This window comes from Terrapene carolina, unplaced genomic scaffold (genome assembly GCF_002925995.2).
Source record: "Terrapene carolina triunguis isolate 2854851 unplaced genomic scaffold, T_m_triunguis-2.0 Scaffold33723, whole genome shotgun sequence".
In the NCBI taxonomy this organism is placed as follows: Eukaryota; Metazoa; Chordata; order Testudines; family Emydidae; genus Terrapene; species Terrapene triunguis.
Window position 1 is genome coordinate 4,333,505 of NW_020698074.1, and position 27,823 is coordinate 4,361,327.

At 41.7% G+C, this 27,823-nt stretch overlaps 1 protein-coding gene across 1 annotated transcript in view; it reads left to right on the forward strand.

The window, feature by feature from the left end:
- Positions 1-27,823, forward strand: part of LOC112104953 (protein PTHB1) — a 471,161-nt gene that overhangs the window by 15,289 nt on the left and 428,049 nt on the right. Inside the window, exon 5 of the mRNA XM_029914226.1 lies at positions 24,199-24,373. Within this exon, the coding sequence (XP_029770086.1) occupies positions 24,199-24,373 (175 nt within the window). The remainder of the gene's footprint in view (positions 1-24,198; positions 24,374-27,823) is intronic.

The window sequence follows — 27,823 nt, forward strand, 5'->3', positions numbered from 1 at the left end:
GAATTCATTTTACTTTTATTATAGTGCTGGCCTCGAGGCAAAGTATATTTGAGTGTTACAACAAAGAGGGTGCTATAAGGAGGAATTTTTTAAATAATAAAATACAACATATGTGTAAACCATGCAACCTTGTAACAGGAAACTTTATGAGAAGGGTGGACTGTACTTAACTTTTCCACAATTCTGCAAGAATGAATTTTTATTAGGTGCTAGTCAGAAAAAAATTATCAGCTGACTTTTATGCTGTAAGGTTTAAATGATTCTTATAGCTATGTTTAAGTAGAGCAGTGATATAAATTTGGACATTGATTTATTGGCTAGTTCTATTAAGAAGCAGGGTGTTTAACTATTACCTTCCTGTTAAATTGCTTCTGTATAAAGAAAGATTATTTGTATACTCATTCTTTTGTGGATTTTGTTCAAAGGATAAATCCACCAACCTCTGCTCCTGAATGCCTCCCCATATAACATAACTTTGAAAGGCTATTAGTGGTGTGTTTTCTCTTTGAATAATGATGATATAACCTTTTTCTGTAAGTTGAGCATGTGGTGGGGAAAATAATTAAGGAAGATCCTCACTGCATCTCTTTCTAAACAGTTCCCCCTCTCTTCTTTTTTCTTTTAGGTGATAGGTGAAATTTTGGCCCTGTTGAAGCCAGTGGCAAAACTCAAATGGAGTTCATTGGGCCATGATTTTATCCCAGCTGACTATAATAATTAGAGCTATCATTTATTTCAGCTGCTAGTAATTGGAGTGGTAATAATGAAAACAGACTAAGTATAAGCTTGATAAATACAATGTACAAGGAAATGTGTAAAATTGAGTCTAGGAATCCATGAGCTTGTGTGTTTGTTTTCAGGTCCTATCCAGAACGGTATGATCCTGTGCTTTTGTGCTGAACCACCATATATACCCTTGAAAGTCCTAAATTCTGTCTTTGTGTTAGGTCAAACCATCCAGAAGAGAAGTTAGCTTGCCATGACAGCTGCTCAGTGGGGATGGATGGGAAACGTTCCTTCGTATAACCGCCACAACTCTGCATTCTCAGGAGTTCAGTGCTGGTCTTGTTCTGTAGAGAAACAGATATCACTTTGCATGGCTATTGGACTGGGACCTCTCACAAGTAGTAAATTCATTTTAAAAGCATCCCTTGGAATGATCCAGCATTTTTTTGGCAGCATTTTTTTGCTGTCTGATTGTTATTATAGGGTATTTTCTGCTAATGTTGAATTCCAAAGTGTCCCATAAAAAAGAAGTAGATAAGTTGATGGAGGATAGGTCCATCAATGGCTATCAGCCAAGATAGACAGGGATGGTGCCATAGCCTCTGTTTGCCAGAAGTTGGGAATGGGCGACGGGATGGATCACTTGATGATTACCTGTTCTGTTCATTCCTTCTGGGGCACCTGGCATTGGCCACTGTCAGAAGACAGGATACTAGCCTAGATGGACCTTTGATCTGATCCTCAATGACTAATGAAAATAAATTATCCCTGTGTCTTTATCATAGATCTTTTTCATATTTTTAAATAATTCAAGGGCCATTTGTTTCTCTTATCTCTAGAATGAAAGTCAAATTATTTTACCCTTTCCACATTGGTCTTATTTTCCAAACCTTTTATAAATTTAATATGTAACTGTTTACTGCTTTGTAATTTATCTTTAAAAATATTGTGTCCAAATGTGAACAGTTGGTTTACATTGCTAGTGTGAAGTGTACATTATTAGTGTGCAGTTTGCCTACAGGGTTCTAGCTGTTGGAGTACTCCAGTCAAGGCCCAAGTGCCCAGAAGAACAATTACCTTCTTTGTTTTTAATAGGATATGTCTACTAATATGACCCAATATAGCATCTGCCTTTTTGGTGACATCATTATATTGTTGACTCCTATTTAATTCATCATCCTACTCTAATCCCCAGATTCTTCTCTCTGGTGCAATAGCCTAGTCAACCTTCTTCATTCTCTAGTTTCCCGTGAGACAGTTGTGCAAGATCATGTCAGATGTCTTACTGAAGTTTAGAGACACTGTCCACTGTATTTCCTTTATCCATTATATTGTTATCCTGTCAAAGAAATAGTTACTTTGGCATGATTAATTTTTGATTACTTCATACCATTTGTATATCACCTTATTTTTTACAAATTCATTTCCTTTTTATCTGTGTTTTGCAATTTAGCAGGCATCAGAATTATCTGATTTGCTGTAATTCTGTGGATTTGCCGACTTTTCCCCCCACACATCAAATGGGCACGTTTTCTCTTTTCTAGGTCTCTGAGAGCTTATCCATCCTCGAAGGACCATCAAAAGTAGGTTTGTAAAGATAGCAGTACATCTTCTCTTAATTCTTTTACTACCCATCAGTGACTATCCTGGGGCTCTGTAGTACTTTTTTATTAAATATTAAATATGTCACAGCTGTCTAGATTTTTTTTAAACTGGTGGTTATCAAATCCTGGTTCATGGTGGTGCTTCTCTCACAGTACTGATGCATCTTCTTTTTCAAACAGTGATAGTTTCTGATAGTTGTACTCCAGTCTAGGATTATTTTGTGGTCTCGAGGTGTTTTGGCCAGCTAACTTACCAAAAAAAGTGCATATTTTGGACGAGTTAGTGGAGTGATTCCTTTTGGTCACTGAGGCTATGTCTTCACTACTGCCTATGTTAGGGAAACTTATGTTGCTCAGGGGTTTGAATATTTCACCCCTCTGAGCTACATAAGTTACACCGACATAAGCACTAGTGTGCACAGCGCTATGTTGGCGGGAGAGCTACTGCCGACATAGCTTATGCCGCTCGTGGGGATGATGTATTTTTATGCTGATGGGAGAACTCTCTCCCATCAGCATAGAGCGTCTTCACTGGACACATTGCAGCAGTGCAGCTGTATCAATACAGCTGCAGCGCTGTACATGTAGACATGGCTTGCTTGTTTTGTGGCTTGTGTGTGATTTTTAGGAGCTGAACTCAGAATTTTGTTTCAAAGTTTTATTGGAGGGTGATTGTCAGTAAGTGATCTTAGCAAACGCTCAGAATGGGGCAAACGTTGTAAAACTAAGACAAAAATATACAGCTTCTAGATATTAAAGATTGTGGGGACACTAGGGAGAGGAGTTCTTGGAACTAAAAAAGCAAAAACGAAAGCATGTCTGGGTCACCTCCACCCAGGGCCTTGAGGAAAACCCTCATAATGCTACACATGTTCAGATTGCTGCTGATTGTGGATTATCCTCCTTCAGATATGTCCTCAAAACTTTCCTCTGCTCTGATGCCTACAAACAACTTGACAATGGGTTAGGCTGCTAGTGTGAAAGCACAACATAACATGCTGACCTTTATTGTCTGATTGTATTCTTCTAGTCTCCTATTGCTCTGTTTGTATCCATCTGTTGTCTCTTATACTTAAGTTGTAAGCTCCTTGGGGCAGGGTTTGTCTTTTTTTGTTCTGTGTTAATATAGTACCTAATACAACGTGGTCTTGGTCCATGACTGGGGCTACAATAATACAAATAATAATATCAGATGATAAGAATAAATTCATCATTGAAAGAAAAATGCTTGATCCAGTGCTGACACGCCTTTATTCAGTTCCAACACACATTTAATATATATTATTAAAGTGGAGTAATTATTTCGAGTATTAATGGAAACCAGAAAATGAAGTTGTTTCACTTTTTAAATTAAAATGCTATCCTTGACTGGGGATTTTTAAATAAAGTAGATAATTTTTTGACATTGTTTTTAAATTAAGTAGTGATGAGATAAACTAGAGATTAAACAATGTTTATGTAGAGTTACTAGGTGACTTAATTAGTTTAGTATGTGGAAATGTTAGGCAGCTAAGCCTTGGAAAAAAGGGTTATTCTTTTAAACAGCTCCACACACTGACAGTGAAATAAAGCTAAGTGCTGACTTAAGATTTTTAAGAAGCTGAAATACATCTATCTTGCTGTAAAAGGAAATGGTTCAGAAGAATACTTGGCTTCAAATGGATGATCCATTTATCTGAATAATAGGGTGCATGAAGCAAACAGATGGACATACTGTTAAGAAAATCTGGTGATGATTGTTTGCCTAAATGAGTGTAGCTGGGTTAGAATTTGATATAGAACCTCAAAAGAGTTAGTGAAAAATGCTGAAGTTGGATGATCAGTACAGCAGAATTTGAGGTGTAGACGACTTCATTTACTGTGGCTGCTAACTGGCTTTTGGTCATTTTGTGGGAATAAATATATTAAATAGGTTACAAGTACAAGAGTTTTGCCAGTCCCACTACTTGAAGTCATGTGGCTTAGGTATCATGAATCTTTTAAAACATTTATTCACTATTGACTGTTGGAGTCTTAAAAAGAATATTTGTAGATTAATGTTGGGTATCACTTTAAATTTTATTTTTCAATATGTGTTTTTTGTTTTCTCTTTGTTATGCTACTAGTGCCTTTTTTTTTTGAAAATTATATATTTAGTACTTCTGAAAATGTGCTGGATTGAAAGGACTGGATGTTGAAGTGTTCTGTTGGTCAATAGGCAAAGAGTTACATTGACAGTGATAATTACTTATTTTTATAGTGCCCAAAAATATGTCAGGCGTTTACAAAGGAAAGACGATGACATGACATGGTCCCTGCCCCAGAAGGCTTGTAGTCTGATTGTAAGCATAATTTAGTGAATGAAAGCTACAGAAAACTGGTGTAAGGTACAATAGGGTTACAGCAGCCTTGAAAAACTGCCATGAAACTGTAGCTATCCAGACATAAAATGTACTCCTTTGCCATCTAATTTGATAATGAAAAAATGCATGACATCTTACTGATCTGTCAAAATAATTACTGGCCATACATGCATGGGCAAACAGACCTTTGCAAGGCTGGTCTACAATAATAAGATCATATGGTTATTTGCAGTGTGCTTCTACCCCATTCTGGAGGGAAAGGTTAAAAATTGTTCATGCCTATTAAATCATGACCAGTCAGACTACCAAAAAGGTAATGAATAGTGATGGTGGTGATTGTGATAGAGACATAATCCACCAATTCCTTTAATATTTAGCCAGCAAGCAGCTGGCTTGCTGCTTGCTGGCTAAATATTACAGAACATTACTCCGTTGGTTATTACTATCCTGGGCTACAATTGAACAAGTGACCTAGATGTGAAAGTGTCTGTATTGATTACCTGTTGCCTCAGTTTTATCTCGTCTAATCACATTGTATGATTTGTTTCTAATCACAAGTGTCTTGGTTTGCATAGTCAAAATGCATTACTAACTGCCTTTTAAATATTTCTTCTGCTTTCACTATACCCACAGGGGACAATACTCCTTTAGAAGAGTTTGTCAGTGAATCTGTATTCAAAACTGTGATGTTTCTTAGGGTATGTCTACACTACGAGGGTAATTCGATTTTACTTAAATCGAATATGTGGAATCGATATTGCAAAGTCGAACGTGTGTGTCCACACTAAGGACACACTAAGGACAGTAATTCGACTTTGTGAGTCCACACTAACGGGGCGAGCGTCGATATTGGAAGCGGTGCACTGTGGGCAGCTATCCCACAGTTCCCGCAGTCCCCGCTGCCCATCGGAATTCTGGGTCGAGCCGCCAATGCCTTCTGGGTAAAAAAAATTTGTCGTCATCCGTCCGTCACTAACGCCCTCCCTCCCTCCATGAAAGCGCCGGCGGGAAATCAGTTCGCGCACTTTTCTGGTCAGTGACAGCGCGGACGCCACAGCACTGCGATCATGGATCACGCTGCGACCATCGCTGCACTTGTGGCCGTTCTCAACACCTCGCAGCTTATCATACACCTTTCCCTGAGGCAGATGCAGAGAAATCGGGCGAGGAGGCTACGGCACCGCCGTGAGAGCCTGAAGTCGGAGAGTGGCACAGAGCTGTCAGAAACCACGAGCCCCAGCGCCCAGGACATGACGTTGGCAATGGGGCATGTGGATTTTGTTGAACGGCGATTCTGGGCCCGGGAAACAAGCACGGACTGGTGGGACCGTATAGTGCTTCAGGTCTGGGATGAATCCCAGTGGCTGCGAAACTTTCGCATGCGGAAGGGGACTTTCCTCGAACTTTGTGAGTTGCTGTCCCCTGCCCTGAAGCGCAAGGACACCCGCATGCGAGCAGCCCTGACTGTCCAGAAGCGAGTGGCCATAGCCCTCTGGAAGCTTGCAACGCCGGACAGCTACCGGTCAGTCGCGAACCACTTTGGTGTGGGCAAATCTACCGTGGGGGTTGTTGTCATGCAAGTAGCCAAGGCAATCGTCAAGGTACTGCTGTCAAAGGTAGTGACCCTGGGAAACGCGCAGGCCATCATAGATGGCTTCGCTGCGATGGGATTCCCAAACTGCGGTGGGGCTATCGATGGGACTCACATCCCTATCCTGGGACCGGACCACCAGGCCAGCCAGTACATCAATAGAAAGGGCTACTTTTCAATGGTGCTGCAAGCACTGGTGGACCATCGGGGACGGTTTACAAACATCTACGTCGGATGGCCGGGCAAGGTTCATGACGCTCGCGTGTTCAGGAACTCTGGTCTGTTTAGACGGCTGCAGGAAGGTATTTACTTCCCAGACCACAAAATAACTCTTGGGGATGTGGAGATGCCTACAGTCATCCTCGGGGACCCAGCCTACCCGCTAATGCCCTGGCTCATGAAGCCCTATACTGGCGCCCTGGACACAGAAAAAGAACTCTTCAACTACCGGCTGAGCAAGTGCAGAATGGTGGTGGAGTGTGCTTTTGGCCGTCTCAAAGGGAGATGGAGAAGCTTACTCACTCGCTGTGATCTCAGTGAAACCAATATCCCCATCGTTATTGCAGCTTGCTGTGTGCTCCACAATCTGTGTGAGAGCAAGGGGGAGACCTTTATGGCGGGGTGGGAGCTAGAGGCAAATAGCCTGGCTGCTGATTACGTCCAGCCAGACAGCCGGGCCATTAGAAGATCCCAGCGGGACGCCCTGTGCATCCGGGAGGCTTTGAAAGCTAGGTTCCTGAGTGAGCAGGGCAACCAGTGACTTTTCAGTTTGTGGACAGAAAAGCTGAACCTGCCCCCGTTTCTTTACCCAGTCCATTTTGACTATCCTCTCCAGTTACATACAACCTTCACCCCCTTCCCCTTCCCAAAAAATAAAATCATTTCGATTTTTTAATGAACACCGTTGTCTGTATTGCTGTTTTCGCGGGAATATTTTAAACCGGGGACGCAGACTGTGGCGGGGGGCGGGTTTAGTGTTCTGATGCAAATGATGCTTCTAAACTCCCGGAATGACAGGCTCCGCACTGGTGGACTGGTTATTTCAATGGAGCCTGCCAGCACTCCTGGGGGGGACTGTGTGTATGTGTCGGCTATGTGACTTTCTGGCAGGGGGGGTAGGGTTACAGATCCCCTGCTGCGTGGATCTGTGAGCCAGGATAAGGACCGCTGCATAAGATCTGTAACTGCCCTCCCCCGCCACAAAGTCACAGAGCAACCCCCCCCCCCCCAAAACATGAAAAACACCTCCCAGACTGACCAGGGTAACCAGTGACTGCACTGTGTATGTGTCCTGATGCTGGACCTGACACCGCCTCTGTACCCTGCTAAAGGTCACTGTCCTGTCCAATTACCAAGCCCCTTCCCCCCCTCCAGACAGACTCTCCCTCAAAAGAACCTGACTGAAACAGTAATGAACAGAAACAAACATTTTATTGCGAACCAGACATGAAACGTGGGGGGTGAAACTTGGACGGGGGCTTGTGTGAGGTGGGTAGGAAAGGACTTATGAAATTTTGGGGAATGTCAGCCTTCTACTGCTAGAGCAGTCTGCAGGGGTTGATTGAAAGTTTTAACGGCCCTTGCCGCCCCTCCTTCTTTGGACTTTGGGTGAGGGTGGTGTGGGACTTGGTGGCGGGTGAGGGCGGTTACAGATAGACTGCAGCGGGGCTCTGTCCTCCTGCCTCCGGTCTTGCAGAACATCCACAAGGCGCCGGAGCGTGTCCGTTTGCTCCCTCATTAGTCCAAGCAGCTTTTCAGTAGCCTGTTGGTCCTCCTGACGCCACCTCTCCTCCCGTTCCATGACTGCTCGGTGCATTTGTGACAAGTTCTCCCTCCACTGTGTCTGCTGGGCTGCCTGGGCTCGGGAGCAGCCCATTAGTTCTGTGAACATGTCTTCACGCGTCTTCTTCTTCCTCCGCCTAATCTGCGCTAGCCTCTGGGAGTGTGCTGACAGGCTGGGTTGGGAGACAGTCGCAGATGTGTCTGTGTGAATTTTAAAAAGGGAGTGAATTCCTGAGACAGATAAATGAAATTGTATACAAAGAACCTAGTCTTTCTCTGTGAACAAGACCATGCACTGAACCTCTCACATGCGCACTCAGGACAAGGTCGAATTTTCGGCCGTCGCCTTCAGTGCCTGTGGACTTGCGGAGGTCTTGGAGTGTTCAGAGAACTGTGGCTGGAGACCTGAACTTCTGGAGCGGGCAATAATGGTAAGCCGCAGACTTGTGGCTGCTTAAAACTCCAGCAGTAGCACTGGCCTCCTTTCACATTGAAAGCAATGCCAGTCTCTGCTGCCAGCAATCAGGACAGCATCAACTCTGCCCCTGTCCCACCCCCTCGCGGCTGTCCCAGGGAAAGATCCCTGTATGCTGCCCCTCTCCCTCCACCGCGTGGCTGTAAAGCAGTCCCAATACTAACAGTCCCCTCCCTAATTCAAAGCAGGGCGTCATGAGCGACATCACCCTCCTGAGGATCCCGGACACCCAGAGAGAACGCATGCTGCGGGAAAGCATGCAGAAACCGGGGCCGTATGCCGCCATGCTATGTCGGGCCATGATCCCCGAGTACCTGATTGTGGCATGGAGGGGACATGTCTGCTACCACGGAGGGCCCACTAAGATCGCCCTACCCCGGAACCTGATCAACAGGCTTGAGCTCTACCTCCACGAGACCTACGAGGAGTTCTCCTACGAGGATTTCTCGTCGATCCCCGGCCACATTGACCGGATTTTCGCGTAGGTGCACTGGGACTTTGGAGTGGAGCGTCTTGGGCCTGGGAATCATGTAGTAACGGACATTGTGAAATTTTTTTAAAATACTTGGGACTAAATTGAGAAGAGCCTAAGACAGAGAAATCATGCAAAACCCATTTGTTACCTTTGTAAATATTCCTGTTTTGTACCTGATTATTTTTTTACTAGTTTACAGCACTTTTATAAATATACATTGTTAATAGTATAAATATTACCGTTCTGTTTTAAATAAATGTTTACATGTTTACAGCACTTACTGCTTGATCCGTCCCCTGATTCTGTGTCCGGGGTAAGGGATGGGGACGGTTGGTAGGGGATCTCGGTAAGGGTGATGAAGAGCTCCTGGCTGTCGGGGAAATCAGCGGTGCCAGCGCTGTCGACTGCCTCGTCCTCCTCATCTCCTTCTTCATCTTCCCCGTCCGCTGTCATGTCCGACATGATCCCATCCTCGGAGTCCACGGTCAGGGGTGGGGTAGTGGTGGCGGCCGCTCCCAGGATGGAATGCAGTGCCTCGTAGAAACGGGATGTGTGGGGCTGGGATCCGGAGCGTCCGTTAGCCTCTTTGGTTTTTTGGTAGCCTTGTCTCAGCTCCTTGATTTTCACGCGGCACTGCGTTGCATCCCGCCTGTAGCCTCTCTCTGCCATGGCTTTGGAGATCTTCTCGTAGATCTTAGCATTCCTTCTTTTGGAGCGCAGCTCTGAAAGCACGGACTCATCGCCCCACACTGCGATGAGATCCAAGACTTCCCGATCAGTCCATGCTGGGGCCCTCTTTCTATTGGATTGCACGGCCATCTCTGCTGGAGAGCTCTGCATAGTTGCCACTGCTGCTGAGCTCCCCTCGATGTCCAAAGAGGAACTGAGATTCAAACTGCCCAGACAGGAAAATGAAAATGAATTCAAATTTTCCCGGGGGTGTGGCTGGTCAGAGCATCCGAGCTCGGACTGCTGTCCAGAGCGTCAACAGAGTGGTGCACTGTGGGATAGCTCCCGGAGCTATTACCGTCGATTTCCATCCACACCTAGCCTAATTCGATATGGCCATGTCGAATTTAGCGCTACTCCTCTCGTTGGGGAGGATTACAGAAATCGATTTAAAGAGAGCTTTATGTCGAACTAAATGGCTTCCTGGTGTGGACGGGTGCAGGGTTAATTCGATATAACGGCGCTAAAGTCGACATAAAAGCCTAGTGTAGACCAGGCCTTAGAGTACCTTGGGCACCTGTTACTCCCTTGACTCCAGCAGCAGGGAGGCTTGCTTGTTCTTATGTTGGTGTAGTAGTCTTTTCTCAGATCCCACCAGCCTGTTAGCCACTAAATAATCTCCTCAGTTCTGTATCAACCCTTACTTTGCCTTGCAGGTTAACAATAGATGTACCCAGTCCCTGAGCCTCTTTGAAACATTCCTCTGTGGTGGTCAGCCCCTTTTCTGCTGAACGCTCGCAGAAGTACCAGGTCAGCTGTCCGCAAGGGGACATGTACACACTAGTTTGTATGAGTCAACTCAGGATTAGCACCTTGTTTAACACCACAACACTGAGATACATTTATAGTGAAAACAACCATAAGTTTATTATCAAAGCTTCGAGCGAGAATGAGTAAGGATAATGGAAGCAAGTTACATATAAAACAAAATTATAACATGTTTTCTGGAGACTAGACTTAACTTAGCAGGTTAACCTCAATTCTAAATATGTTTATCTCACCCCAAATATCCTCTGCAGCATTTCAACCAAGGCTGATTGAGATTGTGTTTTCATGAATGTAAACATATTATCCTGCACTTAGGAAGTAAATGGGCAAAGGGGTGTCTTTTGCCTTCTCGTTACATCTTCCTGTAGCTTATTCTTCTGTGTGCTGTCTCCCTGTAGATTTCACATCTCCCCGTGATTTAGTATGTAAATAACTCTCCATTGTGTTAACTTACAAGGCTTAATTTACGTGCCAGAGAGACAAGTGAATAAACATTATTATCTGACAGAAAAAGTATATGTCAACTCTGTCTTTGTACAGACTTTAAAACATATTTTCAGTAAACATACATAGTTCCTTACATAGTATCTGTACATTCATTTCACAACAATACTGACTAACGACCAGCATTTTAATTTAGACATCATATGAAAATCTTTGATGAACCAGAATGTACATATCAGGATATTATTGTAATCCTTTTTTCTAGTTGGCATTGAAGGGTCTATGGGTCATAAAAACATCTAGGTGAAATATTCCTTTTTAATAGTTGTTCCTCAGCAAAACTATCACAAAATGGCACAGGAGGTACATTGGGTTCGTCAGACTTTCCACCTTCTGAGAAAGTGAAGATCTGCTTCTTGCTGGGGAAGAGGGACAGGAGATGATAAAGGATCCTCTCTTCGAGTTGAGCAGTTCTCCTTCTGGGAAGAGGGAAAGGAACTGCAGCTGAGTTCACTCTGCTCCAGTCTCTCAGTTTACAATTCTAAGTGTATGTCTCTTTTGGGTTTTAAAGATGAAGAAATTCTCCTTTTAAGACAATTGATTTGTCATCTGAATGACATATCCAGATGTATATTTCAGAGTCTACTGATGATTTTTTCGAGCCACTTTATATATTGTAAAATTAGGGCCTGATTCAGCTTTTATTGAACTCAGTAGAAAGACTACCATTGACTTCCGTGGGAGTTGGATAACATTTAATGCATGTGGGTAAAATTTTTGGAGAACCTTCATTCAAAGTTTATTGGTGCTTTTTGGCAAAGTTCTAATAATAGGTCTGTCTGTCTATAGATTTCATATTTTTTTTGTGAAGCTGATTTGCACATGCAAGAAAAAATGTTGTATACAGACAGATAATACAGTTGCAGATAAAGGCAACTTAACATGAAAGAGTATGTAGTTTAAAATTCCTTTTGTAAACAAATTCCCTTGATTGCCCGGTCAAATATGCAACAAACCCCCCAAACTTCACTTAACACTGTCTTCATACAGTTATATATTAAGTGCCCCAAACTAGATTTATATTTATAAAGCCAGCTGAGCTCAGAAAATAGTAACTGTGTCCCACTCCATAAAGACGGAGGACCTTATCTAGAAAATTGACTTCTACAACAGCTTCGTGAGCCACCTATGGTCAGGGAGGCTGTAGCCTCAGGCTCTCATGCAGTGGTGAGGAGAACCTCAGCTATATGTAAACTCTCTCCCTTGATAATCTGTATCTGATATTCTTCGTCTTATGACCTCTGCCAATCTGAATGTCTTTTCTGAGAGTGTGTGCTTTGCCAGGCAGAGACGGTCTCTTCTTGAATGTCTGAAAAATGCTTAGCCTATTGTGAGGGCCAGTGCAGGCTCTAGCGTTTTTGCCGCCCCAAAAAAAAAAAAAAAAAAAAAAAAAAAAATGCCGCGATCGGTGGCAATTCGGCAGCAGGTCCTTCGCTCCGAGAGGGAGTGACGGCCCCGCCGCCGAATTGCCGCCGGGCGTGCCGCCCCCCTCTTCATTGGCCGCCTCAGGCACCTGCTTGCTACACTGGTGCCTGGAGCCGGCCCTGGTGAGGGCTACCATAAACAAATAAATAATAACTAAAACCTATTTAGATCAGTGGATGTTTCACTTCTCTCATGGCTGTAGAATGCCAAATGTAGGGATTCTTCCAGCAGACACCCTTTCCTCAAAGTTGGAGATTGACTCTGATTGCCTGTATTGCAGATACTTGGAGCTCAATTAACCTGACTAGTATTCTTTTCCTGTCTGCCCCGCCCCATCCTCAGGGTCCATATTAGTTTTAAAAAGGCCTCTGCCCAAAGTTAGCAGGTTAATATTGACTCACTGCTCTGTTTCAGAGGTCAGCTGGGGAAGGAAAAAATGGATTTTGTGGCTTGAAGATTACTTTCTCCAAGAGGGATGACTGGGAAGAGAAGGTGTGCATTCATCAATTTGGTTGATCATGTGGATGAAATGCCTGTCCATTTAAATCCTATTTTAGGGTTCATAAAAATCTACAAGGGACTGGGTGGAAGACATTTGATCCTAAAAATTGACAGTGGTGGGGTACAAAGGAACTCCTCTCCTTTGCACCATTCCTCTATTGAGCTGCTCGGATACTTTTTGGCAGAGGAAACTTGCTAATGAGTAGGCTGGCCTGTTGCAGAACCAACATTTGTCCCTTGTTGGGATTTGTGAAGACTCAAAGATCTTGTACTAATTCAAGTTCCAATTCCATAGTAGCAGACAAAGACTAGAAAATAATTAAAAATGTTAGTTCAATACGTTAATTTCTTCAGTATCTGTTTTTCCTGGGTTGAGTTTTTTCTTAAATCCTATCAGCTCCTCATATTTTCATTCCCTTCCTGCTTGAGGGGCTCATGTTGTAGTAACCTGTGTTCCTAGCAGAGGTGGACTCAACCTAGCTCCCGCAGGAGCCTGTGTACAATGCTCCTTGCATCATCCGGGGGGATTGCTGGTGGGTGATGTAAGGTATTTTTCATTCCCTCCTCCTACGTGGTCAGAGCACTGCCTCAGTAATGTTCTCAGCTTCTGTCTGCCTGGAATAAAGAAACCCAGCTGAAGTCCTGAACTCTGATTCCCTTTGTGGCAGTGCACTGTGCTGCCATTAGACCACCAAGCTAGTCTTGTTTAGTGTTCTTTCTGAATGCTCATTGACATGTGTTTCCTGCTTTGGGTTAGGGAAGTAACCTAAGATTTGTTTTTTACTAGGCATAGGTTGTTTTAAGAACTGCCCCAACATACATTCAAATGGTTTTTCCATTAGTCAGGAGCAGTTCCTGAAGTGCTTTGCTCACGGTTGACCCACACTTGTTTTGCATCGGGAACTAAACCCAGCTGTGAGTTGAGCTCTCAAAGCACCTCTGAACAGGAAGCATCTTCGGGTTTTCCATTAAAAAACTCAATGCTAAAAGAAAACGAAAACCCATTTTCCCATGCCAGAGCAGGTGACTGCCTTCTCTTCCAGTAGTTACTTTTGCATTGGTTCATGGACTGTAGGTTTGCCTTTTCCTGTGTAAATTAAGGCTTGTGATGCTTAAAGGAAGCACTCTTTAAGCCCTTACATTCAGTATTAGCTGTGAAGAAAATGAAAACTATTACTATGTGAAAATGCCAATTGCTCTTTTCTTTTACCTTGAATATACCATTCTTTTGTCTTCCTTGTATTGAGCTGTTGACTGATGCTTTTGATTAGCATTCCTTAAAGGGTTGTGGAATCATCTGTGCTGTTGCTTGCCAAAAAGCTATAACTTTATGAAGCTTATTCTGATTTATAATTTATCCCATTTGATGCTGCAGGTTTTCTTAGTGAGTGTCACATGGTGCTAAGTCCTTGTGATTACATAATATATTTATTTTTATGAAAATGCTTTGGTGCCAGGGGGAAGGCTGAGAGCACAGGAAATCATTCACATACAAGAAGAACTCCAGATCAAAAATAGCTTTAATTACAGGCTTGTTTCAAAGAGCCACCACTTGCCTCTTATATTGGCTTTTCATTAAAAATAAATTATGTTTTTATAAAAAAGAATGGTGACACAAATATATTAATTTCACGCGAGAATAACAAAAACTACAAAACAATAGTAGCTGGACTAATACTTAAAGTAACACTTGCTGGCTGAGGGACATTCCTTTTGAGGCTGCTGAAACTATGTAGAGTACACTAAGTGATTCCATCTGATCTGCAGAGAACACTATGGGTTACATTTTCACTTTATAAATATGTCACTGGCAAAGCCAACTGGCTGCAGTAAGCTTTTTGAAATGGACATTTCTGGCTGAGCTTTTGGAAGACTGCGTTTTTTTTAAGTGAAACATAAAAAACCCATTCACTGGTTACACATTAGAAACAAATGGCCAAAGGAAACAAAATGAACTATAAAAACTTGTACTATGAAGAATATCTAATTTTGTATTAACTTTTCATTTTGTTTTACTTGTAGTAGTTTTCATAATTGGAGTTTGTCATATAACAGACTATTGTAAATTTGCATTTTAACTAAACTTGAAGTGAATAAGACAGATGATGCAAGGAAGACAAACGAAGTTTAGTTGTTGCTTTAGAACTTGACGCTGCATCACTGAAGTCAATGGGAGTTTTGCCATTGACTCGTTGCTGGATCAAGCTCTATATGGATTAAATATCTTTTACTGCTTCTTTAACAAATATGGTTTACCTGCTGTTCTACATGAATTGAAGATCCCTGAAGACTCTAAGCACCTTGTCATAAATATTATGTGGCTTTCAACATGTTGTATTACTGTACCAACAAGACATTTCAACAATGGTATTTGTGTGAAGGAGTTCATTTATGAACAGTGAGGATAAATATAATATCCCCCAATCACTGTTATACGTATCTATCTATCTATTACAAGAGTGTTCTGTAAATCTTATTTCCACTCTTAATGATTTATTATTTTTATGATTTAACAGATTATGGTAAACATAAATTTTATATCTCATCATTTGTCTGAGAGCAAAACTTATTGCTACTTCTGACTTGCCCTAACAATGTGGATAAACAACTGTGCAGACATCTATTTTTAATCTATTAAAGTAACTGAATCAGCATCTTTACAGTATTACTGCTGCCTGTAGTGTGTCTGTGTGTGTTTTTAAAGTGTTGTCACAGAAACAGAAATAATTAAAAACAAAACTTAGGGTATTCGTTAGTTAGTTAAAGGATATAGCCAAAAATCTCTTCAGCTGCTTGTGGAAAAAGCCCCCCATTATTCACAACCAAGAAATATTGCTCTTTCACAACTGTGACGGATGGCATAGCCAGAAATAGAAATGCCTTCCTTTAAAATGGTAGGAGAGTATGAAGTACAAAACATTAGAACGTATACTATAGAGAACACTTCTACTGTAGTAAGGGGATGGACCATATGATCTAATGTCTTTTCTATCTCTTATTTCTGTGATCTTCAGGGCAACTTTTATAGTATTTTAAACAATAGAATTACAGTACGTCAACAAACTGATTTAATTTGTATTGTGATCTAATAAACTTTAAAAAAATATTTACCTAGCCGTGTGTGTGTGTGTGTGTGTGTGTCCCACCTTCCTGCATATCTTTTGTGTGGTTTTTAATACAGTTATACCTCTACCCCGATATCTTTGAGCCACCGGAGTGCGCGGCCCCGCCCCCCCCGGAGCGCTGCTTTACCACGTTATATCCGAATTCGTGTTATATCGGGTCACGTTATATCGGGGTAGAGGTGTATCTGCTTTTTAAAAAATCTTGTTTTATCATTCATATACAAGAAAAGACAACAAAACTATTAACATGGTGTAAAAACACATCTCTCTGGATTCTGATCATTTGAAACCAGGTTTATTTTTGCAGTTAACATAACCTCATTGGCATTTTTGGTGTGTGGGTGTCTGATGCCTAAGATAGTAGCTCAGACGCTTACCTGTGTAACAGTATCTTTAAGAAATAGGCCAAGTTCTGTGCTATGTTACACCTGTGCAGCCCTGCTGATTTCAGTGAAGCTTCATGGGGATAACTGAGGGCAGCATTTAATGCAAAGTATAAATATTGAGCTAGAGTTAACTGACAGGATGGAGAGAAATAAGCTGTTCTACCTACTCTGTTTTTTTTTCTCTTTGTGCATACTGATTTTTAGAAAGTTAAAACTGAGCAGTGTGGTTATGCAGTAACTTCTGTTTCTTTCCTCCTCCATATTATGGAAGGTCTCAGGGACAGTGATGGTAAGAGGACTCCCATGCAGCACAGTGATATTGTCAAGGAGCAGCCAGGGGAAAAGGGAGAGAAGGCAAGAGGGTGAACCTCTGTGGCGACAGCCCTTGATTCCAGTGAACCCCTGAAATTCTTGAGCTTAGGGGCTGAAAGCTATGCCTCATTTGTGGGTGTTGGGGGATGCAAATACTTCTTTTTCTCCCAACAGATGGAAGAATAAAAAGGACATTTGGTGATTGAAACTCATGGAGTTTCTACTCCCCTGACCAGAAATAAGCCAAGATAGGAGCATTGAGCCCTGAATAAAAAAAAAATAGGATTGTCCTATAGTATTTCCTGAAAAATACTTTTGTAATAAGCCAGTAGGACAGAGGAGAAATATTAAATAAGGCCTTGAAAAGTTTCTGCCCTCTCACTGGGGGAGATAGTACAAGAGAGCATAGTAAGTGGTTCTTATCTGTGACATTGTGCTATCTGGCTTCTAGAGGTTTGGGAGAGATATTGTGTGAGCATGCAGTCTGTTCTGCAACTTAGTGTACTTCAGCTTCTTTTATTATTGCAAATATATGTAAATAGTTTTTAAAAAAAATTTGAAACACCTACCCACCAAACCCTTGGAATTAATTGTATTTAAGCCAAGCTGATTGTCCCCTCTTTATTTAATTCTAAAATAAAGAATAAATATTTTCTGTTCTTGGTTGCCTATAGGATGTCTGCTGAGAAAAGTTCAAAAAGAAAGGAGAGGAAATAAATGTTCATACTGCAGTTGATGCCTATGCAGGCAGTTGTTAGTTTGATCAGGACCTTCCAAGAGTCACAAGCTGATTGTCTCTGAGATTTATGTGTTGGGGAGCCCATATACATGTAGCTCCTACTTTTCTCATGGAAATGGCCACCTCTGAGATGCTGGGGATCTTAGCATGATCTTAGCATTACACGCACCATCACCCCAACAATCACACTTACATTAACACAACTGAATCTCTAATTGCAGCACATATGGGCTCTGCTTAAAAGTTCACACTATTCCTTTTTCCCCTGTAGGGTGCAATTGGTGGGGAAGTCTTTTGTGGCTAGAGATCAACGCCTGAGGGCACTGGAGCTGGTGTAGAAGCACCTGGCCTCCAGTAGAGACTTCAACCCCAAACTTCTTCCATGGAAGGGCAAATCCTGTCCTTGGTTATGGTAAAATTCTTAGGAAACTCCAGGATGGGAGTGTCTGAGCTAGCATTGATACAAGTTTCTTTAGGGGTTATTATAGATAAGGATCAAGGATGTAAAATGAACCTGGAATTTGATTGGTTGCCAAGGTAGAATGTTGAGGAGTTGTTCAAAATGTTTTTGTCTGCCCACTTTATATGGCTGGTGGAATAGTGAGTGCAGACTTATTTGTAATTTCTGAGTAGCCTTCTGGGTCTTTTAGGGAGAGCACACATTGCAGTAATCTAGTCTTGAGATGACAAATGCTTGAATAACAGTAGTCAGGTCAGCATCTAAAATGGGTTTGCTTTCCAACTAGCTAAATATGAAAAAACCACTGCTGCTCTCTAATAGTTCTTCAGTAGATTTTAGTCCAGTTGGACTTGGAGGTTGTATACCACCTTGACATTGTACAGATGCCTTTTATTGAAGGTGTTATAACAATTCGTGTGAGTTCCTCAAAGTTCTTCCCCTTGCCAATTGACATCATCTCAGTTTTACCTGAACTGTTTCCAAACCAAGTGTTTTTTTAAGCAGATTTTTGTTTCTTTTAGGGTAGGGCTGTCAAACAATTAAAAAAAAATTGTGAGATTAAAAAAAAAAGTTGTGATTAATCAGTTTTAATTGCACTGTTAATAATGGAATACCAATGTAAATTTATTATAATTATTTTTGGATGTTTTCTACATTATCAAATATATTGTTTTTAATTACAACACAGAATACAAAGTGTACAGTGCTCACTTTGTTATTTTTGATTACAAATATTTGCACTGTAAAAACAGTAAAGAAATAGTATTTTCTGTTTACCTCATAGAAGTACTGTAGTGCAACCTTTTTATCATGAAAGTGCAACTTACAAAAGTAGAATTTATTTTTTTTTACGTAACTGCACTCAAAAACAAAACAATGTAAAACTTTAGAGGTACAAGTCCACTCAGCCCTCCTTCTTGTTCAGCCAATCCCTAAGACAAACAAGTTTGTTTCCATTTATAGGAGATAATGCTGCCTGCTTCTTATTTACAATGTCACCTGAAAGTGAGAACAAGCATTGACATGGCACTGTTGTAGCTGACATTGCAAGATATTATGTGTCAGATATGCTAAACATATCTAAACATACTGAGAAGACAGTCCTGGCTTCAAAGAGCTTACAGTCTAAGTTTTCACTAACTAAGAGGGGAATGGATCCAGTTCTCATGTTTTGACAGATTTTTCCTAGTTGTTTTAGAATCTCTTCTGGAGAGACCTGTCCAAATTCTGAGGCTATGGCAGAATAGAAGCCTGGCTTATTGGCATTAACACTTTGATCTTCTCATCTCCTTTTTCATTTGTTTCAGGTCATTGGTAAACCATGGTGATCTGTTAAGAGATCGTGTATGTGTAAGGAGGCAACTAGGGACCAATGCATTCTTAGCTGTGGACAGCAGATGGCTTAATAGCCTACCAGTACATCAATATCATGGTCCACTGGTTAGCCATTTGTTTCCAAGCATTCCAGAATGCCCTATTTGTCTCCAAAGGTGGACCACTGCAGTTTGTCCATCTTCAAGACTAGGTAGAACAGGACTGGGATATAGGCATATTGCTACTTACCTGCATAATAAGGATGTTATAAATCTTAATTCATTAAAGTTTGTAGAACATTTTGAGGTCCATGGATGGAAGGTGCTATCCTAGTGCAAAGTACTTTATTTACCATGATGATGGATTGGTTTATTAAACTGACAAAAGCTAGAACAAAGAACATTATGTCTGCCATACTGTCTTTAGTGTACATTGTGCCATTTTCTCTTTTCTTCTTTGAAGCAGCATTAGTTAAGAATAGTGTCAGTGCTAAAATGAAAAAATAAATTAATTGAAAATTAAGTGAGACCCTTAATATTAAACAGGTTTTAATTGAATTCAAGCGCCCTGGTTATGATTTTTTTTTCAAATATTGCATAAGTTACTTTATTAATATATAATTTCCATTGACTAATTTTTGAATCGTATGTTGATGAAATCATCTGCTCTGATCTTGGCTAGTGCTTCAGAGCTTCTCGACCTTTAAACAATGAACCAAATGCGTCTCAATTATGATCATTGGTTGACTTAACCCTTTGAATACCACATACTTCAGAATATGAGTGACAAATTATTATGAATAAATCATAAAATGAAGTGTTTGATCTTTTGAGCCATATAAATAGTATTTTAAGAGGTTAAGTAACTGGAAAGGCTTTTTAATAAAGCCACTTCATACACAATTTCAAAAGAAACTTGTTGGCTGTCCACATACACACGTGTGTGTGTGTGTGTGTGTGTATATATATGCATATATAATATGTGTATAATATAAAATATGTTTCTAATTTTATAAACAATAAAATCTAGATTTGAACAGAAGCCATAGACCCTGTTTTATAATTTAAACAACATGTGTTTCAGTGTAAGAAAACCTGAGGAAATTCATAACTCTAAAACAATTGTACCTTTTGGAAAATGCTATCAGGATTTTAATGTTAAACACACAATTCTATTAAAATTATTGAATTTAGTAATAGGAAACATTTGTTCATTGACTTGAAACTGTTAACAGAATTAAATAATTCACATTTCCTAAAAAGGTGTGTGACTCTTATCTACTAAAGCAACAGGAAAGATTAATGTAGTACCACTGTTTGGAAACATGAAACAAACTTCAATATATTATAGATTAAACCTGATGGGACCAAATCATCAACTTGAAGTTGTCAATGAACCTTGCAGCCAATGGCTTAAATGGTATGATATATTTTGTCTTTATCGTTTGCAGTTGTAAAGAAAGGCATTAGTTTGGCTTACTTCAGTAGCTGGCAGAACGTTAGTCTGAGAGCTTTTGAACATTGCTCTAATGATTTCCATGTTACAGATGCTTTTTTACAAAATATAGGTGATCTGTACAGATCCTAGCATGATTTAACTTGAGCAGATTGGTTTTCATTGTTAGCTTAGCTAAATTTCCTTTAGAAGCCATCATAGACCTCTTGATTAATGGACTATTTTGCTCTGTTTCATGTTTAATAAGGGAAATGGGATTTTTCTAAGGTTGAAGAAAATTATTCTCTATATGTTGATTTATGTTTTTGTTAAACCAGAGTGCTATTTCTGCCTTATTAAAACAGTTGGTATAAGACAAATATGTTTTGCATCAGCAGTCAGTAAATCATCCCCCCAAAGTATGTTGTGTTAAATATAAGACTGATCTTAGGTTTATGGCTTTAAGAAAAGAGACGAGGAGATTTTAAGTGCCACCAGACTCCTTATTGTTTTTGTGGATACAGACTAACACAGCTACCCCTCTGATAAGAAAAGAGAGAACTTCTGCTTGAATAAAATATATATATATATTTATTTAGAAATCTGTATTTAGGGTAAATAGGCCATTGCAATAGTTCAGATTTGGTTGAAATCCTATCATGATCCCCCCCTAAAATTACATTAATTAAAAAAAAGTTGTGCCTATCTATCTAGTAGCATCAGTGTGCTTCCCTATGAAGTACTGAAATTTCGTTCCCTTGTTTCCTAGGAGGTTGAGAAGCACTGAGTTCAACTTCTGGGAAAAGAACAGGACCTTATTTCATTCTTGAATGTCCTCCCCATCATATGTGTGCAGCAGTGTTAATGGGAATGGAGTGAATTATATACAGATCTTCTTGGTGGGAAGGATGAAGGGACCATTTTGAGAGTAGTATAGAATGGGCAATCACAAAAAGGGGAAAAAACAGGATCCAGTGTAGCTATTTACCTTCTGCTCCCCTTACCCGCCTCTGACCACTTGCCCTCAGCTTCAGAGTTTTTACCCTAGTGATCCAAATCTTGGGGGAGAGAATACTGATTCTCTGTTTAGTCAAGAGGTCAAAGATGAAGTAATACTGTATTAGTAATTTAGGTGAATTATTAACCCATTAACTACTTAGCATGCTCTGCTTCTTTTTAAATAACCGTTGATATGCCTCTAATAATTTCTCTGATGACTCAGAATACAAGGAGATAATTTTTCCATATGCATTTTACCTCCAGTGTTGCCATATATTGAACTGTTGCCTCTGTGACCTTATGTAACAATATTTGTCAAAGTGGGGAAAAAGACGTGATTTTTTTTTTTTTTGCCTATATCTGAGGCCCTGTATTGGAGGAGTGGGGTCTGAAGGAGGACATCTAGGAGGAAGAAATTTTTTTCTCTTTAAATCAATATCTTTTTTTAATCCTGCATGCATAGGCTATAATCCTGCAGACACTTGCAGATGTGAGTAACTTTGCATGTGAGTGAAATAAATGGCACTATTTACGTACATGTTTGAAGGATAGGGGCTTGATCCAATACCTACTTCCATTGGCTTTAATATTTTCATTGATTTCAGTGAGTGTTTGATTGGGCCCTTTTTTGTGGATTTCTTTGTATGAATGGGTGCTAAAAATTATGTGCATGTTTGAATTAATGTTATCTTTTATGTAATGCTAAATCCACAACCTGATTCTGATCTCAGTTGACTTCAAAGGTATTGCTCTGAATTTATATCCATGTAACTGAAATCGGCATGTGACCAGTAGGATCTTGCTGCTATTGTAGTTGAATTCTTGATTTCAATATTGACAAGTATTTTTAACTCCTGACTACAGACTTAATATTTTTTAATCCTCCTTTAAAAATATAAAATAAAGATACGATAAAAGCAATGGGAAAATATCATCACTATAATATTAACATTGTTTTCATGATGATTTCTATTTTAGACCATTTAAAATACCTGGAATCATATGTAGATTTGAACATTTGTTCTTAGGGTCTATTTTATTTTATTTTATTTTATTTTATTTTAATAATTGTGGTCCCTCAGTTAAATTAGAATATTAATTTAATCAAATCAGAAAACTCATTTTTTTTTGCTATCTTTTTGTTTCTCTTAATGTATTGTTATTTACCCAAGAAAGGAAACAGTTAACTAGTTTTAGCAGATAATGTTTTTACAACTTTTGGAAGGTTTAGTTCTCTTTGTTTTAGAGGATTATTTATACATTAAAAATAATCTGTTTAAGTAATAGGTTTGTGAGCCAAACTGGCAAAATCCATGAAATGCAAAGTACAGATGTCCTTCAAGTCACATCAGTTTACTTGTGGGTTAAATTACCTTATGGAAAGAACAGGTGGGAATAGGATGAGCAATGGTTCTGGGAATTGTCAGGGATTTCCTTCCCCCACTCCCTGGCAAGAGTTTGGGGTGGGGTGTAGGCTACCGGAGCAGGGAGTAACTTCTTCCAGGCATTATCTGAAAATGGAGGGGGATTCTCGCATTTCATGGGGTACCGGGTGCCAAATAGCTTTCCAGGGTGGTAAGAGCAGCACTTCTTGAGGTAGAGCCGGGTGGGAACCACCCCTTCCCCATTTGTGGAGTGATTTTCACAGCTTGGACCCCTGTGAAGACATTGGATCTGTTTTTTTTTTCTATTTGCATTATGGATATTTTCTTCTCTCTGCCGATTCATGGTTTGCTCTTCCTTCCTTCACTATCTCTTTGCTACCAGCATTGGTCTCATTGCTACTTTTCCTTTCCCTATCCAGTTTCCTTTCTTTATTACCTAGTCTCTTACTCCGGTTAACTCATCCCCTTGTGCCTTCCTCTGCCCCTATAATATATATTTAAAACATAAAATAAAGTAGAACTAACATGAAGTCCATCAACCATCACCCCATCATTTTACTCGTATATTGTTTCCCTTTCCTCTAGGCTTTGTCTGTCTAGTCTATTTCGAGTGTAAGCTCTTCAGGACAGGGTCTGTATTTTCTTTTAACTTTATACAGAACTCGACACAGTGGGCCTCTAATTGGACCTTTGGACACTAGCCTCATATAAATAATGGTAATAGAGTGTCAGCCTCAACTTTGAACATTTTGAGTGGAATCGTGGCTTCACTGAAGTCAGTGAAAGTTTTACAAGTTGGCTTCAATGGGGCCAATATTTCACCTCTTCTTTGTTTTGTGTGGGGGTCACAGCTATTTTGTTTTATTTATATCTAACTGTGGTGTAACTTCATTGTTAATTTCTGTAAATAACCTGGGCCTGATTTTCAGTTACTCTAGGGTCACTGACAGTGTAAAGGAGCCTTAAAGTGGGAGTAAATTACATTTATGCCTATTTTAAAGCCGCTTTATGCTGCCAATATGGTAAACTAGTATACATTTAGTGTCAATGAGTATTCAGGCCTGTATATTTTCATAAAAATCTAATATGTGATTAACGGTGCTTTGTTTCCTTTTCATTTAGGTCGAGATTTGATATGCATACAGTCCATGGATGGCATGCTTATGTTGTTTGAACAGGAAAGCTATGCTTTTGGCCGATTTCTACCTGGTTTTCTTCTGCCTGGTCCGTTAACTTACAGCTCTCGAACAGATTCCTTCATTACAGTCTCTTCCTGTCAACAAGTTGAGAGCTACAAGTACGTATAAATGTTAAATAAGTCATTGTATTTTCTTTTAGGGCTGCCGTCATATAAGTGAATATACTGAAGATGATAAAAAGTAATGGTTTGTGAAAATATAAATAACTATAATATTTTATTTGCTTTTACTCATGTTGTACCACATATCTACTTTTTAAAAGAGGAAAGAACAGATGCCTTTCTTGGTGCTGTCAATTGAAGCTCAGACTTGAATTGTTGTTGTCTGGGTGTGCCAGAAGAAGGACAGGAGACACTGGATGTGTTTAATTAGGCCTCAACTCTATTCCTAAGTGTCTGGGAGTACCTGCCAGATAAAACTGTACAGCGCCGGTAATTCCATAATTATTTACGTATATCTGGGGAGGCTGCTGGCAGCCCTCCCCCTTACCCATCCTGATCCCCAGCTAAGACATTGCTGGGACCTCACTACCTTCCTCCCCTCCCCCCTTGAATGAGAGTCAAGGGGTATATAAAGGAGATGGAGTTGACCCCCTGCCATACCAGTCCCAGGAGCCCCCACCCCCCCCCCCCCACTCCCCCACCCCTGTTTCCACTCCTTAAAAGAATACCTCCTTAAAATGGATTGGGAAAGGATTTAATCTGATCGCTGTATCAATTCCCTGCAGAGTACCTGCACTGGACATCTGCCCCAAGCTTACATAATGAGTTGTAGCATCGTAACCTAACTCCCCTTTTGTTCTTTGCTCCCTCAAGCCTCCAACCCACTGTGGGAGATGGTGAAAAAACCCACCTCATGTTGGCCAATCTAGCGGTGAGGGGAAAATTCCTTCCCAGCCCCCTGAGAAAGGAGCGACTAATGTAATGCCCACAGCAGATAATGACTAAAATCTGGTATTTCAGATACTTCCCTGGATGAGAGGGTGGGTGCTGCTTAATCTGACCAGGTGAAAGGAGGGCTGTCACTGCCCAGATGTGGGCATAAATATTCCCCCTCTCTTCTGGTCACCTGTGGGGAGGGATGGGTCAGTGTCCCCATGCTGACCTGGAATGGGGCGGCTACCTCCGTGTTGGAGGTACCTCACTGGCTCTCTAGCTGCCTTTAAAGGGGCAATTCACCTTCTCTGCCAAAACCGACAAAGGTCCCCACCGCTTAATGCGTGGTGAGGTCATTCAGCTTTGAGCACTCATGCATTAATCTGGTGAGGTCTGAATATGTCCTAGATTGGAATAGTGTACATTTTGTCAGAATGTAGCGAGGTATAGATCGTTGCTTTTAAAGTATGGAGAGTGACTGATGGGAATGGCATCATCTTTGGAGTGAGGTGCTTTCTCAGTGAGAACTGAAGCGGTAGTAAAAGGGAGGTGAAATTGATGGGTGAAAAAAGAAAGTGAGAGATTGATGTGGGAAAGAGGGAAAATATGTGGTTGCTGTTTCATTGAATATCATTGATATGCTTGGTGCTGTACAAAATACAGGGGAAAGCACAGTCTCTGCCTCAGGGAATTAACAGTTAAACAGAATGGCTTAAAGATGTAACACACCAGATTACCAGAAGAATGTTAGATCTCAGTGCAGCATGATGGCTTTTTTTAGTGTTGGGTTGTGTACAGAGGATGATAGCTGATTGTATTAGGATCCCTGATTGCAGGGTCGGCTTTAGGCCGATTCAGCCGATTCGGCTGAATCGGGCCCCGCGCTAAGAGGGCCCCGCTCCGCAGTTCTCCACCCCGCCCCCAGCTCACTTCCCCCTCCTCCCCTCCCCTGAATACTCCGCCCGCTGCTCCTCCCCCTCCCCTGCTTCCTGTGAATCAGAGGTTCGCGGGAAGTCTGAAAAGAAGCAGGGGCGGGCAGGCAGGCAGGCAGCACCAGGTAAGCTGGGGTGGCGGGGGGCGCGAGAAGGGCTCCGGGGAGGCGCGGCGTGGCCCAGTCCAGTCCCGGCCGAGCAGCTCACTCTGGCCCCGGTACCGGCCGAGTGTGCCGGCCCGGCCCTGGCCGAGCACCCCCGGCCCCAGTGACTCCGGCCCGGCTTGGCTCCGGCCCGGCCCCCGCGGCTCTGCTCTGCTCCGGCCCGGCCCAGCCCCCTCGGCTCAGGTCCATCTCGGCTCGGCTCCGGCCCAGCCCGGCCCCCTCGGCTCGGGTCCGGCCCCCCAGCTCGGCTCTGGCCTGGCCCGGCCCCTGCGGCTCGGCTCGGCTCTGGCCCGGCCCGGCCCCTGCGGCTTGGCTTGTCTTGGCTCGGTTCTGGCCCGGCCCGGCCCCTGTGGCTCGGCTTGGCTCGGCTTGGCTCGGCTCGGCTCCGGCCCGGCCCCCGTGGCTCGGCTCGGTTCCGGCCTGGCCCAGCCCCCGCGGCTCGGTTCGGCTCGGCTCCGGCCCCCGCGGCTCGGCTCCGAGCCAGACCCAAGCTCCGCAACCCCGGCCAGAGCTCCGGCTGGGGCGGGGCTTGCCGCAAGCCCCGCCCCCAGGAATCGGGCCCCACTCTTGCTAAAGCCGGCCCTACCTGATTGTATTATAGGTGATGTTAAGCAGGCAGTTGAGTGAAGAGAGGGTCACTCACTGGTGGAGGGAAGAAGGGAGCTACAAGCTCAAGGGCCGTTATGTACAGAAGGCTTAAAGAGAAGAGACTGTTTACAAAGGTAAAGGTTAAGGAGGAGGTTTGTATAGCAAAGGGAATGAGGAAGAAACAAGAGCAGAGATTTTGTGTATAACCTTAAATGTGAGAATCAGAAGAGATGTAATAATTTCACAGCCCTAGCTGATGTTAGTATTTTGAATTCAAGTTTCCAAGCAACATATCACTGGGCTAAATAAAAGGGGTTTCTTATGAATATGTTGGCCTCATGGTTCTATTTAAGAATGAAATAGGCATCTATGAATCTCTTTAGAAAGCAACAAGAAACTATTGTGTGAATCTCAAGGGTCCTTGTACTTCAGCTCTCGGTATTTAGTTTTGAGTAGTAACAATTTAGCACCGCTTCATTTTCCCCCCATAAGTGACAGCATATCTTTGTGAATCATTATTTTAGGCAGCTACTGTAGAATCTAGTATTCAAAAGCCCTTCAAAATTTGAAAGTGATCAGAGCCAGGCAGAAGTCAATTTAAGCAGTATATCATTGAGCCACGCTGCTTGTGCAAGCTCACAATAAAGGTCTGCTCAGTGGAGATGACTGATTAGCAACACAGCTACTGGTAATAAATTTAAAAATATATATATTTTGAAAGATTGAGGAAAAGAGTTATACAAATGGTTCAAGTCTGCCAAAAAGTTAAGCAATGCTGTGAAGCTGTGCCATTCAACTTTCCAAACATGCTGCTACTAAGTAAACATGTTAGTACTGTAGCATTACCTAATTAACAATACAGACTTGTGGTTGCCAAGTGCCAGCCTCCACCCTGACTTCTGTATGAAATGAACACACTGTACACAGATCTTTGTGTTAAAATCCTCTATCCTCTACTTTAGCCTTTTAACAGGAGTTAATTCTTATCT